This window comes from Chrysemys picta, chromosome 5 (assembly GCF_011386835.1).
Source record: "Chrysemys picta bellii isolate R12L10 chromosome 5, ASM1138683v2, whole genome shotgun sequence".
NCBI lineage: Eukaryota > Metazoa > Chordata > Testudines > Emydidae > Chrysemys > Chrysemys picta.
Genome location: NC_088795.1, coordinates 17830935 through 17847702, shown reverse-complemented (window position 1 = coordinate 17847702; position 16768 = coordinate 17830935). Strand labels below are relative to the sequence as shown.

The 16768-nt window shown below is 39.9% G+C and overlaps 1 protein-coding gene across 3 annotated transcripts in view; it reads left to right on the top strand.

The window, feature by feature from the left end:
- RASGEF1B (RasGEF domain family member 1B) overlaps positions 1-16768 on the top strand; it is a 349710-nt gene that overhangs the window by 86962 nt on the left and 245980 nt on the right. For all 3 annotated transcript variants that reach the window (XM_065596028.1, XM_065596027.1, XM_065596029.1), the window contains exon 3: positions 15501-15554. In XM_065596028.1, the coding sequence (XP_065452100.1) occupies positions 15501-15554 (54 nt within the window). The remainder of the gene's footprint in view (positions 1-15500; positions 15555-16768) is intronic.

Genomic DNA, 16768 nt, shown 5'->3' with positions numbered 1-16768 from the left:
TTTCATTATTTAAAAAAAAAAAGTAAATTTCTAATTCTCCTGGTTGTGGAGAAAAGCTGAAAAGCGAGAGCATACCCTAAAGGCTTAAAAACTAGAAGGCAAATAAGAAAGAATGTAGAATGTCTGGCTTAAAAACCACGAGATTTTAAAAAAGCAAATCTTATGATTCAGACCCTGAAAAATCCTGATATTTGAATGCTTGGGATCTGCAGTATTGCTACAGAACCTTTTCATCCCTATTAAATTCTGTAGGACTTTTCAATATGGGCGTGTTATGTTTTAATTGTGACTGAACGTCACTTCATACTGATGCAGCAACAGCATGACATAAATGTTGTGAATAATCTGTGGATCTCTGTGACCTCATTTGACACAATACGTTCCTCCTTCTATTCCCTTTCCTCTGCCCTTCAGCTGCTCTGGGAACAAAGGATGTACTCTCAGCACTCCACCCATCCTGATTTACATATGGTAGGCATTGTAGACAGCACACCTGTGATAACTGTGCTGTTTTCTGCTTCAGACCTGGCATAATATGAAGAACTCTGATGAAACCTATGAACTATACAAATGACATGCAGTGCAGCCCAACGGGTAGCATGTGACTATAGAAGCTGAGAGTGAGTATCACCGATTCAGCAGATTGTCTCCATTAAGTATGGTTACGCTACCACTTGAATCTGTGAACCTTGTAAGAAATCTTATGACATTTCCAGAAATTGGTCATTGTGATTGAGGCGGGCCTGTATTTCAATAGGCTACTTGTGAACATGAGAAAGCGTGGCAAAATCAGGCCTCAAATAATTAATTTTACTCAATATTTTGGCATCTGTCCCGGATTGTTTGTAAACCAAGATATGCAGAGTCACAAAGAGAATAAAAGAAACTAAAGTGAACCATATTTCATTTGAACCTGAAAAAGGGATTTGGATTCCGTTCCAGTTCCGAATAAAAGGCTTTAGATCTATTATTTCATTTCACTCCACCTGCCATAATTCACAGGCAGCAATCTTGACACCCTGTGAAACTTTTAACTCACACCATCAGTCTAGCAAACTCTGCTAACAAGTACAAAGCTGCTATCTAGCATGCTGAAACTTCTGCAGTTTAGCAGGTAAAGCCATAACCTTTCTCCGTTTAGGCTGCATGCTGTGGCCATCACTCACAAGATGAGCATGATGGTTTGATCTTATTTTGCAAGGAAAAATGTGTAACCTTTAATGGGGGAATTGCCCCAGGAGTCTCTGCACTGAAGCAGCACAGATACTGAATTGCATCTTACAGCCACTCAGAGTGGTTTCTCTAGGTTAAAGCTGAGGTCAGGGCACACTCTGAAAGTTCATAGTGTATTTTGACTGGGAGCATGCAGAAAACATTAATTCCCATTTGTGCCAGCCAGTTCAGATGTCAGAATAGGCTGACTTCTGTAATAATGAAACAAACCAAACGTTTTGATTCCATGCATGCTATCTGGAAGAAAACCTTAATGATCTCCCAGGCATTTTCCTCTACTGTGAATCTTTTTTAAAAAATCCTTATGTAATCCTTTCATTCCAGTCTCTGAGACCCTTAAGGCATCTGGTTAAATGGTGATGTAACAGGATTTGTCATTTTGATTTCAGTAGAAATGGGGCACTTTGTGAATAACATGTAAATATTTTCAATGGATTAATAGCCTGTTATCTACATAGAATTATTTCATGTGTGTCCAAGGGTGACCTGATTAAAATGACATGTTGGGGGTGTTGTTTTGTAAGCCACTAATATCAGAACTCCTATTGATTTGGAAATGGAGGGTAAGTTCTGTTTGCACTTGGAGTGGGTACCACTATCTTTGCATGCTAAGCTATGCATTAACTCTTCAGGCAGAAATCTATTTAGGAAAAAGCCTCTGGATTAATCGATGGGAAAAGCATTATGGGACCACCTCTTAAATTAGAGTCTGTGGGAAATAACAGGTGGCTGACTAATGCCACAATTGACAAGGCCTCTTTGCTTCACCATCTTCTGTATATTTACATGAGGGTCAATTTTATTGCAAATTAGCATCGTTCATTCCTAATACAACATAGTACAATACCATTCATATTTGTAGCGCTTTGCTGAGATTCCTGGCTCTGCTTTGTGATGGCACGATGCAGCCTTTGCTATATATTCTCTGCACTGCTATTTATTATAGAGTAGTGACTCTTCTGAAAAATCTGTCCCGTGTGGAGGTTCTTCAATCGTGGCGGGAGGAGAAAGGATCCCACCTTCAAAAAAGCAGCACTGTCTTTGAACGTTATTCAATCACGAACATTGAATCAGAAAATAGAACCCAAGCTTTTCTTTTATGGGTTGTAGCTAGCACTCTTCTGAGTCTACGGTATGTCAGTTGAAAATGAGGGTCACTGGGATAAAAAGCTCTGTAATGGAACAAAGCAAGGCTGATAAGGAAGGATAAGGCAATCTGAAAGGGGAGTTTAACAACTGCAGTTTATGGTTTACTTTCAGATCTGCACATGGCTAGTGTAAGGAGACGATCCTGTAGTTTTCTTTCAGTATCTGAATGATGGGGTGGGGGGAATGCCTTTCCCTGTCTCAAAACAAAAGCATGACAACTCTAATTCATTCAAGCCTTAGATTACTTTTCTAAAGATGATAGTTGGCAGTTAGATGATGCCCAAAACACCTGCTTGTCATTGAATTGGGAAGATTGATATATTAAATGAATTGGGGAGGCCTAAACTGCTGCAGGTCAAAGATGTGAAAGGAAAAATGAGAGCCCCCAATTGTCCTTTGTCTCCAAACTCCAAACCTTTGGCCTTGATCGAGATACGGTTGCATAAAAACCCTGCATTCACCGCTGTGAGTGTAGACTCTCATGTATGATAAGTGGACAGCTGGCAATGGATAGCAGGAATTCTAAGACGTCAAATTCAACTGAAGATACAGAGAGCAGTATGTATGAAATACAACTGCTAGGATAAGCCTGGTACTGTAAATAAATAAATATTCAATGGCGAGATCTGCATCAAATTTTAACTAATTGACTTTAAAATAAATTAAACCAAACATGGTGGTTGATTCCTTCAAGTTCATATTTTCTTAATTTATTGATTTGAGGTGGAATATAAAGTAGTGACCACCACATGGGCCAATTCCTGGCAGCTGGTAAAGTGGTACTGGTTGAAGTCTACAGAACAAACTCTTACTTCAGCTGAACATTAACTGCCATGTATTGGTCACTTTTGCTGGTCATTATTATTTAAATGAGTATTAGCATCTCTCAGGAAAATTATGTACCTCCATGAAATCAAACTGACTTCAAAGAGTGCTGGATCTTTGTGGATGGAATCTTGTACAGACCATGTTTTTAAAAATGGTGGTACATGCAATGAAATGGGTGAATTAGAGTGTTACTCAAGATCCTGGCTGCAGGAGCCATACCTTTCGCTGTCTAAGTCTAACAGGTTAATTTTTGTTGTGTTTTGACTAAAGTATTAGCTGAGTTGATTGAATTTATGGGCAGTCGGTTTTGGAAATATTTTCAGTTAACAAAAGTGGTAATAAAGGCGAGTCTCTCCTGACAAAGTGACCTGTTAAAAGGCCTGCCTGAATCAGCGCACCTCGTGCCGTTTACTATAGCTACTGCCTTGGAAATGGTCTTTCCGATTTTTCTGTTGCTAATTTAAAGAAATTTCCTCTCAAGCTTTACCAAACATCAAAGATTCAGTTCAATTAATACTTTACCATAAGCTGTGCCTGTATACGTTGAAAGATACAGGTTCATCTGATAGGACCAAATGTCAGTCATTTGTCACGAGCAAAGAATCCTGCAGTGATATCTAATTCCGATACCCAAGTAACCTATAACACCCCCTGAAAAGAGTTCAAGTTGAACTAAAATGTACCGAACCTTGGGAAACTTGAAAGGATTTTGGATCTGGGCATCATTACAGGGTGGGTTTCTTTTTGCCAGGTTAGAGATAGTTAAGTCTTTCTTTCTCTCTACTGATTTTCTTCTGTTACCTCATTAATCTGTGGAAATCTCATTGTAACATGAAGAGTATAACAGGAGAATGTGATAGTGTAAACACTACGGTTGGGTGAATAGGCTAAATTGACATGTGGGGTGGGACTATTGGGATTGTGTTTGGGGTATGTCTTGTTTGGAGTTGAGTTCTGAGAACTGCCTGACCTTGTTACCCACTGCTCCCCATCAGTGTCTTCAAGAGTTGCTAGCTGCATCCTTCCCCTCTCACACGCATTCAAGGGCTGGCTGGCTCATTCCCGTAAGTCTGTGTGTAACAGGTAGGGATAGGTTGGCAATTACTAATGTTTATTTCTGAGTGAAGTATTCAGATGCTGCTTAGTTAATAAGCAAGTTTATTGCCCCATTTGCTCAAAACTGAAAATCACTTACTGTGTTTGTAGGGTTGCTACCTGGCCAATTTTTGACTGATCTGGCTGGTTTTTCTAGTGCTTTGCTGGTTGCCAGTCAGAAGAAATAACTTCCAGAGCTTTTAATTTTTTTATTTTATTTTTTTGCTGTATGCATGTGTCTGCACACACCGCAATCTTTACTATTGGCCACACGTGTCTCTGCTAAGAGTTCACCAGGGCCGCCCAGCTGGCACCTGGGTCCTGTGTGCATGCGGCATACTGGAGCAGGCACCAGCCAATGGGGAACTGGTGCACCTGCCCCTCCCCTGTGGACCTCCAAGTCTTGCATAACTTTCCGAGAGCTGATCCACCCCCCATGGTTCCCCCTGATCTGCGACCTGGCCCTGCCCAGAGACCAACCAGTTTTTCTGTGCTCAGAGGTGGCAACCTGAAAGATATGTTATGTGCATGACACCCATAAAAAGATAGTTGATTAGGAACTAATACAGCTTTCAGAAGGTGCTAGAAATGCCCTCAGAGTATAATCAGTCAATGCTTCTGTTCTGATGTCATGCTTAAAACACGGTCGTTTGTAAGTCTGGTTGAAAAATTTCCACAAAAATTTTACTGAAATGGCTGCGTGGCTTGCTTTTATTATGGAACAATATTAGCATGTCCAGGCTGGTGGTGATCTTTCCCTAAAACAGCTATTTTGGATGATAGGAATCATTGCTAGAAGAGAGACAGTGTCAGAGACGGTGTATATGAAGAATAAACATTGGCCAAATTTTTTTTTCATGACAAATGAACATTTTGGGGGGATATTTCTTGGGAAATTTTGAAACTAAATGAAATGAAAATGTTTGTTGCTTTTTGGTTTTCCTTTCTTCTCAGTTTTTCAACCTAAAATGCAAGTTTATATGAAACAAAAAAATTAATTTAGAAATTTCCTATTAATTTTAAAAAAAATCTTAATAGCGATATTTTTCCACAAGAAATTTACTTTAGATCAAAACCCATTTTACCGTGAATTTTTTTTTTGAAAATATTTTCAACCAGCTCTTAATTTTTGACTATAGAGAGGTCCTTTGTGACCCAAAGGTCAGTCTAAGGAATCAGACAATCAGAGTGTGCTTTTACTAGGAAAAAAGATGCGTTCTTAACCCAAGCTAGCTAAGACTAGGTAAAATCATAGTGAAGACAAGCCTGTTTGTAGTTCCACATGAGTTAGGTGGAGTAAGACTATGGGAGAGATGGGAGTTTACCTGGACCTGCTAACTCATGTACAAACAGCCTGTCTTCAGTAGGATTTTACCTTCTCTTAGCTAACTCCAGAACACACTTCCTTTCCTCTTGAAGAAAAAGCCTAAATGGCACAGAAGTGAGAGTCTAGAAGCAGAAATGAGGAAAGTGAAATGCTAGAGGGAGCACTGCCAAGTATTACAGGACTTTTTTTTTTTAATTGCACACACACAGAGCCTGGGGATGTCTTATTATGTAATGATGCACTAGAGGTGGAGATATTCTTTTGGGTTGTCATTTATTTATTTAATTTCCCCCCCTTTATTGGAATGTGCTGACTGTTTTAGCAGTAGATGCTTTATAGACATCTGTGACATGCACGTTTGCCTCAAAACTCAGGTTATTTAGCACCATTACTTGCCAGCTGCTTTCCTGGACAGTCACACCCCTAAAGGGTTTTAAACAATTTGCTGGAGTGTGATCCACTGGGCAGAATGAAGAGCCATATCCTCCCTGTGTGATATCCTTGAACATGGGTATTTAATGATAAGTGCTTTGTGATTAAGAATATATTTTCATGTAGTCCTGATGTACAATCCCATCTGGTGGATAAACTATTGAACTGGAAGTTTTATAAACTTAGATGGGTTTAGAAAACTGGCTCAAAAGCTTTCAGGGCTACAAGTTTTTTGTCATTGTCCGCAACACCCTTAATATCTCAGAGTATATAGAATATTTTTAGTTGTTGAAGGGTGCAGAGGACTAGTCATCCTTGGTAACAAAAATGTAATGCAGCTGTTTAAAAAATTATAGTTTGAGTCTGAGACAAGTTCTGCCATCAAATATTGTTAATAATCATTTAGATTGCAGCGGCACCTACAGGCCAACCAAGTTGGACTCCATGGTGCCTGGGTGCTTACAAACATATAGAAAATGTCAATCGTTGCCCAAAAGAACTTACAGCCTTAAAGGCAAGACAGGTGAATGAAAGAAACAACTAGAAGTGATGACTAGGGTAACAAAAATGTCAGTATGCTTTAGTACAGACTAGTTAGGTGCACGCTTCTTATCCAAACAGCAGTGATCACAACTTAGTATTTGCTTAACTTTTGGTTTCCTTCCTGTATGTATTCTGGCAGGTGACTTTTAAGAAGGGACTTGACAAAGGAAATATACTTATGAAACTCTCAAGACTTGGACTTGTGTATCAAGGGCTTCTGAATTTGGCCCTGTACATTTAACCTTCTAAAACACACAATGACATTCTCAAGCAATGCTGTTCAGTTACTATGTATATGAACTATCTAGTTCTGCAGAAGGTTGTTGATCTACTTTGTATGCAAAGCTAGAATGGCTGGTCAGTTTGCTGAAGGAGAATTTGTCAAGATGGCAGTTGTAAGTCTCTGATTACCAGACTTCTACATATTCTAACATAAAAAAGAAGAGGTTATCTCTGCATGGACCTCTAAAAGCATTCAAGGTGCAGCTCAGATGTGTTTGCGATGTGTAAGAACAGAAGCCAAGTGATGTGCAGAATTTTTGGGGGGATTTCCACCAAAAAGAATGCCTTTTTCAATCACACTCCTTAAGTGTTTTCCTTTGTTAGACCTTTACAGCTGAGATAGAACAGGTCCCTAGTGAGATGGAACATGTAGCAACCATGTGCTCAAGGAGGTGGAGATAAGCAATAGGAGGTCCCTATCCATCAGTATTCTAATTGTGGAATGTGTTCGGCATACTTATGGCAAACCAGTTTTTTTTTTCTTTCCAGCCAGCAGTCGAATTGTGTAGCTATTGATTTCCTGTCAAACTGTCAGTTAGAGCAGCTGAGATAATGGCAAATTAACATTCATTCACCAACATCAGTGCTGGGCTTTTAAACAAGAACACATCAGATAGGGACTTGAGGCAATCATTACTGTGGTGCTTTGGTTTAAACGATTTGTAGTAGCCAGTGATTATGATGATGACTTTTGATCATCTCTGAATTTGCCCCTTGTGTTCATCCCATCAGCCTGTATTATGTATTAATGTAGTTTTTGTTTGCAATGAATATATACAGGTACATACTGGTCACAGAGAATTAACTAATGAAAGGAAAAGAGGGGGGAATGACATGTCGAAAGCATCTTGGCAACAGTGAGTAGTGTGAATTGAAAGAGACATCCATTACAATTGCAATTCACACAAAGCTGTCAATGGCAAAGACATTCTAATCCCCTCTCTCCTTGTCACTATTTTTCTTATTGTGAAAGAGGAAAAGATCCTCAGCTGATATAAATTGCGGTAACTACAGTGAAGTCAGTTTATACCAGCTGAGAATCTAACGCCCTTAGTCTTTCCTATCATTACATTTTCACTCAGTACCGTGGGTGAAATCCTGGCTCTACTGAAGTCAGTAGCAAAACTCACATTGACTTTAGTGGGGACAGGATTTCACCCAATGTTTTTGCTAAAAATTGGTTCTCTAAAATGAGATTATGGGCCTCCATTTTTATCCTCTCAGGGATTCTAGCTCACTCCCCCCCCCCGCCCCTATAGTTTACAGTCGGGATAATTTTCTAACCGATGACCGAAAACTCAAACTGAGATTAGAAAATCAGTCCATGTTCTTTCTGCATACCTTGTGTGATCACCAGTAATAGATTATGGAGCCTAACAATTGTGCTGTTGATGCGGAGTGGAACCCAGCTCATATGCCCACAGCTGTATAGGATCTAAAGGGATTGGAAGGAAAGATGGTTTGTGCCAGTAAAGTGACTCAGACCCACAGGAATGACCTATATTGACTAAGAAGGTGCCATATTTATACAGTTACCTTTCTAGCTATCGCTGCAGATTAAACACTTACTAGAAAAACATTTTAAAAGTCCATACCTCCTGTGCATGCTGTTATGATCTGTGTGATTTGTCTCCTTGAACTGGCTACGTTCTATCACTAGCTACACCAATAATGTTCGCTATCACTTTTCTTCCTGACATCTTAGTATTTTTGGCAGTGTCTCTGAGTAGTTGTTATAGTATCACATCCCTGCCCAATTAACCCCATTGCGCGAGGTGCTGTACAAACACATAGTTTGAGACTGTCCCTGCCCCAAAGAGCTGAGAGTGAAATAGACAAGACAGACAAAGGGGGAGGTAAAGAAAGGAAATCCCCATTTTACAGAGGGGGAACGGATAGAGAGAGATCCAGTGATTTCCCAAGGTCACATGGGAAGTCTACAGCAGAGCTAGGAATAAACTCAACTCTGCTGATCCCAGTGTCTTAAGCAGAGGACCATCTGTCCTCATGCATAAAGGAGAATGTAAACCAGAACGGAGTGGTGTAGATTTATTTTGGTTGTGCCTATGTCTCCACTCTGAAAGGCTATTATTGATGCGAGGTAGTCCTTACTCCCCTAAGTGGTCTGACTGAACTTGCTAGATTTGACCCTCATTGGCTAAATGGCTTGAAAAATGTGTACAAACAAATATGTTAATGAACTGCTGTTTTTTCCTGGCCACTAAAAGAGTGAGCTGCATAGTGCAGTGTGATTAATATGGAGGAACTTTTCTGAGACAGAGGCCAAAATTTTCAAGCCGGGTTGTCTGAAGTTAGGCAACTAAATAAAAGTGGGCTGATTTTCAAAGGTGCGGAGTATCTCCACTTCTTATTGACTTCAGTAGGATTTGTGGGTACTCAGCACTACTCAAAATCAGGGACATTTTTTAAGGTGTCTAATTTTGGATTCTGAGACTAATTTTAGACAACTGAGTTTGAAAATTTTGGCCTGAGATTTTACTGGCTAAAGGTGACAGCAGTTTGCTGGTGACTGCCTACTGTTTTCACTGAATATTCACAGTGTTTCAGTCTCTCTGCTGCAGCAAGAGCTTCTTAGTCTAGTCAGATTTCGGAACTATTCATTCTACCAATAAAGCGCAGTCACCAATGGAACTCTAAGGCAATGGGTGAGGGCCATAATACAGGTAACTTTTATTGATCTGCTGAAGGCCTTTGATTCAGTCAGCCATAAATTTCTCCTCCAAAACTCAAGGATAGTGCTTCCATAATGGTTTTGAAGTAACCTAAGAAATCATAAGCTGCTTTCCAAAAGCAAAGTGAGCTCTGATCCAAGGACATTACAAATGGGGGAACCTCAGAGATTTGATCTGGGGCATCCATTAGTTTCTATTTTTGTTTGTAATAATCCAGCATATTGTTTTTACTTCTGTATAGATGTGTGCTGCTGATCCAGTTTTGTATTACAGTGCACTTTCCTTGTTGCAAGTTATCAGCAGTGTTCAGTTAGATTATGCTGGAAGATGGGTCTGCTCCAGTGAACTGATTTTAAATTAATTCAGAACCCAAACCATGATGTTTGGTTCACCTCCCAGATGGCAAAAGTGGCCTGCCTCATCAGTGATTAAGCAAGCGGCTGATGAGCTAGTTTAAGCATCTTGGAATCTGGCTCACCCTTCCCTTCCAGCAAGCATTATGTTGTCTCCAAGGTTGGGACCATCATAAAGTGAAAAGAGTTAGTTTGCCAGAAAATAGATTGGCCAGCAGTATCTATTACTCATCTTGGACTATGGGGCATTGATTGTAGTGTTCACAGTGGTGCTACTGACAGAGGCTACAGGTATTATATTATTCTGAAATGTGATTGTTTCAAGTAATCAGTTTAGTTACTGATGCACAACTGCAGTTCCCTCCCAGTTAGTGTATATAATTTATAATTCTGCTGCCAGAATGCTATGTGCTTATGCAGTTACACACTTCCCTGCACTCTGATGGGTTCTGGCTCTCTGATTTTCATGACTATACGAACTCAGCCAGTGTGCATATTCCTGTACCTTAATGGTTGACAGTCATTAGCCAATCAGATCACAGGGACTTGCATAATTATTGTATAGCTAATGAGAAATACTGTTGTGTGAATATGCAGATCTCCGTACTCTGGCTTCTATAACACTTCTGTTTTGTTTAGCTCCTTAACTCCAGAGAGTTATCAAACTGTTTGAGAGTAAAAAGATGCTGCCTCAGCATCAGCTGAAGCAGAAAACTCCAAAATGGAGACAAAAGAAATGAGAAAAAACCAAAAGCACAGAAAAGCAGTGTTCAACTGCGGAAAATAAATATAAAAGACCATTTCTCTCCTTCCTCCCATCTCACTGCTCATTCATCTTACCAGAAGGGAAAAACACTAGGGATCGTCTCAGATGAACTCACAGTTTGACACATGGCTTGGTTACACCAATGAATTCAATGTTGATACAGTGCAAACAGATTGCAGTTATTCTGGGGAGGAATGCCTTTCTGACCTGAAAGGATAGGAGAGGTGGAAAAGGGGATAGGTGGGAGAGAAATTAATTAAAAATAAATTCAGGTTTAAGATAGGGATGATACTGTATTTTAAATCTCAGGTTGAGATAGTGGGTTTTCAGAGACGGTTACTTCTCCGTGTAGACCTCTGAATAGCAGTCAGATGTTTAAACACTTCTGACTGAAATTCAGTTCCCAAACTTGGCCAGTGTTGAATTAGTGACCTGGGTCTTGTTCCAAAGCACATTGGGAATCTTTTCACTGACGTCACTGCTCCTTGGATTGGCCTGTTAGAAACTAATTGCCGGCTAACCAGGCTGGTTGAAAATTGTCTGTCACTTGCCGAAATTTTCCACCAAAACTGTTTTTTTGAAATGTTATCTGCTTCTGTGGAAAAATGTGTATTTTTTGGTGCCCTTTCCTCCCCCCCCCCTCCCATCCTCACCGCCAAAATCTGAAATATTTCAGTTTTTGGCCAGAATTTTTTGATATTCAAATTTCCACTGAAAATGGAAAAAAAATCTCAATTTTTTTTACTAGTTCTATCAACTAACTCAAGTTAGCTAATGCATTTGTATTGCTACCCAAAAATTCACAAATATTTGTTATAGGACATAGACGTTGTTGTATTTTGAAACTAATGTTTGTGGTATGTTTCAACTGGCATGTAGAAAATGTTTGCCAATTAACTGGTTAGCCATTTATTAACTAAAGTTATGGTATAGACAAATCATTAGAAATTAAGAGCTCTTCCACGTGCCATTACCAATTCTCTGATCAGTCACCAGGTAGGAAGCATTAAAAGTGGGAGAAACATGCAGCTGAGAGTTCAGGAGTTGGAGGTGGTTATTTTCTAGCCCTTCTAAACAAAATGTTTGTTCAAACAGTTCAAATACTACGGAGATTTTTTTTTTAAATGATTTTAAATTTCAGTTGATTTCTGTTCCATAGGCTAAACCAGGGGTACTCATTTTTTTTTTTGTCAAGGTCCAAACTTCTTGGTCAAGGTATAGTCAAGGTCCAGACTCCAGAGAAAATAATAATAATAATAAAAAAACATAATGATAACAAGTAAATAAAAAGATTCAGTAGCATCTGGTGGCCTGGATTTGGCCTGTGGTCAGCCTATTGACTATCCCTGGTCTAACCTGTCTCTTGAAACTCATAAATTTCTAGCTCATCTCAACTGAGCAAATATTATGTCTTGATTAGGTGAGCTATTAGATATGTTTAGCATTCAATGAAGATATAAGTAGATATGATTTTTCCATGGTTTTCATTTTATCACATGAGCTTTCCCTTTGATTACCTGAGTGCTCCAAATCTTCATTAACTAAATAGGATGCAGAAGATTGTCTTTAGTTTGGAATATAAATCCTGCTGGCACATGTAAATGCTTTTCACTTGACTAATTGAAATTTCCAGTATTCGCAAATCCCTGGAAAGCATTAGAATTTTATCATTTATAAATGGAGTATGATTTTAGACAATGCTTTTGAGTATATTATTCTACAGTGATAATTGTTCCCATTTGGCCGGTAAAGAAATTTGACCTGGTATGAGTAGGAATAAAGATGATTATTTAAACACTTGCAAAAAGTTTCTAGTGCATTTTGTGGAAGGCCCTGGTGGTCAGAATCAAGACAAAACACAGTGTCTGAGACACCTTAAACCTCCCTTGCTTTGTGGAGTTGCTGTATCCTGCCACTACAAATTATTTCACAAGAGAATTTTGTGCTCTGTAATAGGCCCCTGGTTCATGTCCCATCATGCTCCAATGCACAAGAAGTTGTTGGCCTTGGTATAATGTTAAGAAGCACAGCAGGCATAGAGCGAAGACATGGGGAATGATGACCAGACTTTCAACCCTCCTTGACTTTCAGGGAGGTTTATCATTCATCAAAACTTCTTGGCCCTTCCTCGGTCTGATGGTATATCTGTCTGAAGACTTGGATATGAGCTGCAACTACTCCTAACATCAATAGCACTCATTGTAGGGCTTCCTTTTTAAATTCAGAATTTCTTAAACTTTATAACTTGGTTGCAGACTAACCCCAAAGGGTGAAAATAACCCTGTGCAGAGAGCCAGCACATGGTCTAGGCACCTTCAGACTCATTACCAGGCTTAAATGTGACTTTAAAATTTCTACGGTTCTGCATATAAAATGATTTGTATGCACAAGTACTGCAGTCTGCATCCACAGACCGTCACTGATTTGTAGTTTATATCTAACTGCTTTTTAACAGTTTTTTATTTGGGAATTACAGGATGGTGTTTGCTGTCAAAAAGAGCGAATTCTTTTGGGGTTTGAAAGTGTTTTGGTTCCCTAGATATGCTCTTTAATTTATTATGTGAGTGTTGGGGACTATGGTGAGAGGAAGGCTTTCTAGGTGATTAAGGCCGTAGACTGGGAATCAATAGATCTGCGTTCAGTTCCCAGCTCAATCACAGACTGCCTGTGTGACCTTGAGCAAGTCACTTAATTGTTCTGTGCCTCAATTCCCCACCGTCTGTTTGTATGTTTTATAATTTCTCCTACCCTTTGTCTGTCTTCTCTAGAAAATGTTGCTCTTCAGGGAAGGGATTGTTTCTTACTGTGTGTATATTTGCTCAGTGCATAGCACAATGGGGCACAATTGTTGATTGAGTCCTTTAGATGTTAATATTAAACAAATAATAAGTGATTAGTGAAATATGCAATTAGGGGTTTTAAGTGCCTCAGGACAATAATAAGCTTGGGCTTCTCATCAGCTCTGTTTTTTATTGTGTCCATCAAAAACTGCTTCGTATATAGGTCAGCAAAAGAGAGCTAGAGGGTATGTTTCCCACTACACTTCTCCCTCGAAAAGCATTTTGGGTCTGCATGCACTAGACAGGGGAGTAAGAATCCTAGGGTAAATTCTTCATCTAGATCTCGGCACATCAAGGCAAATGGTGCTGCCACACAAGATTAAGTCATCCTAAATCTTTAGAGATTCTGCTAGAAGTTAAACTTCTACATTCTGAGAAGAAGAAGGGAATAGATAGCTGTTCAAAAATATAATCAGCACTGTGTTTTAATAAAATTACCTCCATAAAATTTAAGTATTCCTGTGTTCTCTGCCAGCGTGAATGACATCACAGTGACACACACAAAGGGAATGGAAACATGATCTTATCTTTGTTTGATACTTGTGATGTCACGTGTGCTGGTAGAGAAATCTGGGAGTCTAACGCTCTAATTTCTTTGGATGGGAAGAGGAAGTGATATTTTTGAGTACAATGAGAATTCCATTTTTAGGCAATGGCCTCCATGCTTTCTACCCTACTTGGACTTTTACGAAAAAGAACTTGGGGGATTTTTAACAAGCTTCCCTCTCAGAAGGTCACTGTCCCCTTTCAGGGAGTCTGGATTCAGCCTCTGACCTGTGACTACTTTACATCCCAGAGCATGAGGATCATATGACAAGGGTACATCTGACTGACAGACAGGCCTGCTATGAGAGAGAAGGTCAACCTGGGTTCAGTCCCACGCTCCCTTGTCACGATGTGGCCCTCAAGCTCTGCGGGTTAAATTAGTCCCAGACGGGATTGAATCCAGAATCCCCCATGAGAAGGGCAAGCTGATGCTGTTATCCTTCCCCTGAATGAAGGTTATGAATGTTGGAGTTATGAATGAATATGTGCATGACTAAATGTACTGCTCAGAGAAAGTCAGCGAAGTCTCTTAACACTAAGCCAACTGTAGATGGGGGCAAAACATGAAAGTAATAAATGTAGGAGAACCACACTAACTACAAGACTGGCACCAAACCCACCGGTTCTGAACTCTGAGCCATGGATTACTCCTGAGGCAGAGTCCCTATGACTATTCATTGACTGTTGGTATTTTACGCTTAAGTTTCAATGTGTACTGTAATTTTAGGGCCTGATTCTGCCATCCTTGCTCATGTTGAATGGTACCTGACCCCGAGACTAGCCCTATTGAAATCAGTGAGACTATTTGCATTGAAAGGTACTATTGTACATGCGTAAAGGGGGCAGAATCTGGCCCTTAATGAGCATTGGGAGGTACATCAATGGGAAGACTAGATTCTCAGCCAGGGGTATGTGTACCCCCAGGGGTACACAGAGGTTTTCTGGGGGGTACATCAACTTATCTAGATATTTCCCCGGTTTTACAACAGGCTACATAAAAAGCACTAGCGAAGTCAGTACAAACTAAAATTTCATACAGACAATGACTTGTTTATACTGCTCTACGTTGAAATGTGAGTACAATATTTATATTCCACTTGATTTATTTTATAATTATAGGGTAAAAATGAGAAAGTAAAGCAATTTTCAGTAATAGCGTGCTGTGATACTTTTGTATTTTATGTCTGATTTTGTAAGCAAGTAGTTAAGTGAGGTGAAACTTGGAGGTACGCAAGACAAAACTGCCTCCTGCAAGGGGTACAGAAGTCTGGAAAGGTTGAGAGTCACTGGAGTAGACTCTAAGTGTTAGCAGTCAGCACAGTAGAGGGGAGAGCTCTGTGTTTGCCGTGCAGTGAATATGACACTTAACTATTTAGTCAGGGTTAACAGATTTTTCACACTCTTGTTTTTCAGACCACAACTTTCAGCACCTTGGCCAATGAGAAGTCCTTATCTGACCGCAAACGGGTAAGTTAACCTTTCAGCTTTACAGCTCCTCCTTAGAATGCTACAGGGCTTCTGAGCTCCAGAGGTCTAGCAAGAGACGCTGCCGTCTTCCTGAGAGCAGGCAGCTGCTATAATTAAATAATACATTACACAGCAGTGGAAACGTGACAGGCTGTGGTTCAAACAAAGGTAAACTCCTTTTCATTTTGTCTGTAGTGTGTGTGGAAAGGCACTTTCCAAATTTCTCATTGTGTCACAGCTTCTGAATTAGAGGATTAGAAAAAATGTCATCGAGAAAAAATTTGGAGGTCTCTGTGCAATTCGATATTTGCTCTCATTTAGGTTTTTGGTACGTCGATCTGGAATGTATTATTTTAAAAGCACAATGGCAAAATGTTGATTTTGGAGGCGGGATAGGGGACACAAATCAAACTTTTTGCATCAAAATCTGCTTGCGATTCACCACGGTCATTTTTTAAGCACTCTGCCTGCTTAGCAAAAGAGTTCCTGGTATATTAATTAGCATTTATTGGAAGAAGATCCAGTAACAATAAGATATGTCTACACTGCATCTGGGAGTGAGCCTCCCAGCCCAGGTCTACAGACTCATGTTAGCAGGGTTTGTGCTAACATGCTACAAGTAATGGTGTAGATGTTGCTTTGATGTTCCAGGCCTGAGAGCCCAAGCTCCAGCCAGAGCTGCAGCGTCTGCATAACTATGGTTAGCATGCTAGCTTGAGCCCCTCGAACACAAAGCTGTAGGCCCAGGCTGGGAGGCTTGTTTCCAGATGCAATGTAGCCATACCCCATATAGTTTCTGAACACCCATACTGTCCAACAGCTTCTTGGGCTGTAGAGTCCTATGATCTCTTTAGTCCACCATTTGATCTAAAGTTTAACTAGCTGTTAACTAGCCACTCTCAACTACTTGAACATATTTTAGATATCTACTGATAAGGAAAAGCAGGTGTGGAACCAGCTCACTCATTTGTAATATCTGCCTGCTTCTTCTTAAGGCTTAGTAAAAACTCTGCCTTGCTGATGTCCCGTCACTCCTGGTATTCCGGGAAAAATTGGCAGCAAGGAATACTTCTCACAGTAGCAAATCTTGCTAATACCATTACTGAAATTTTCATTTGACTTATGTAGATCCAAATGAAGTGTTAATAATGGATATAAGCTGTTCCTCAAGGCCTTTCTGGATACCCGTCTCTTCACTTGACTGGCCAGTTTGT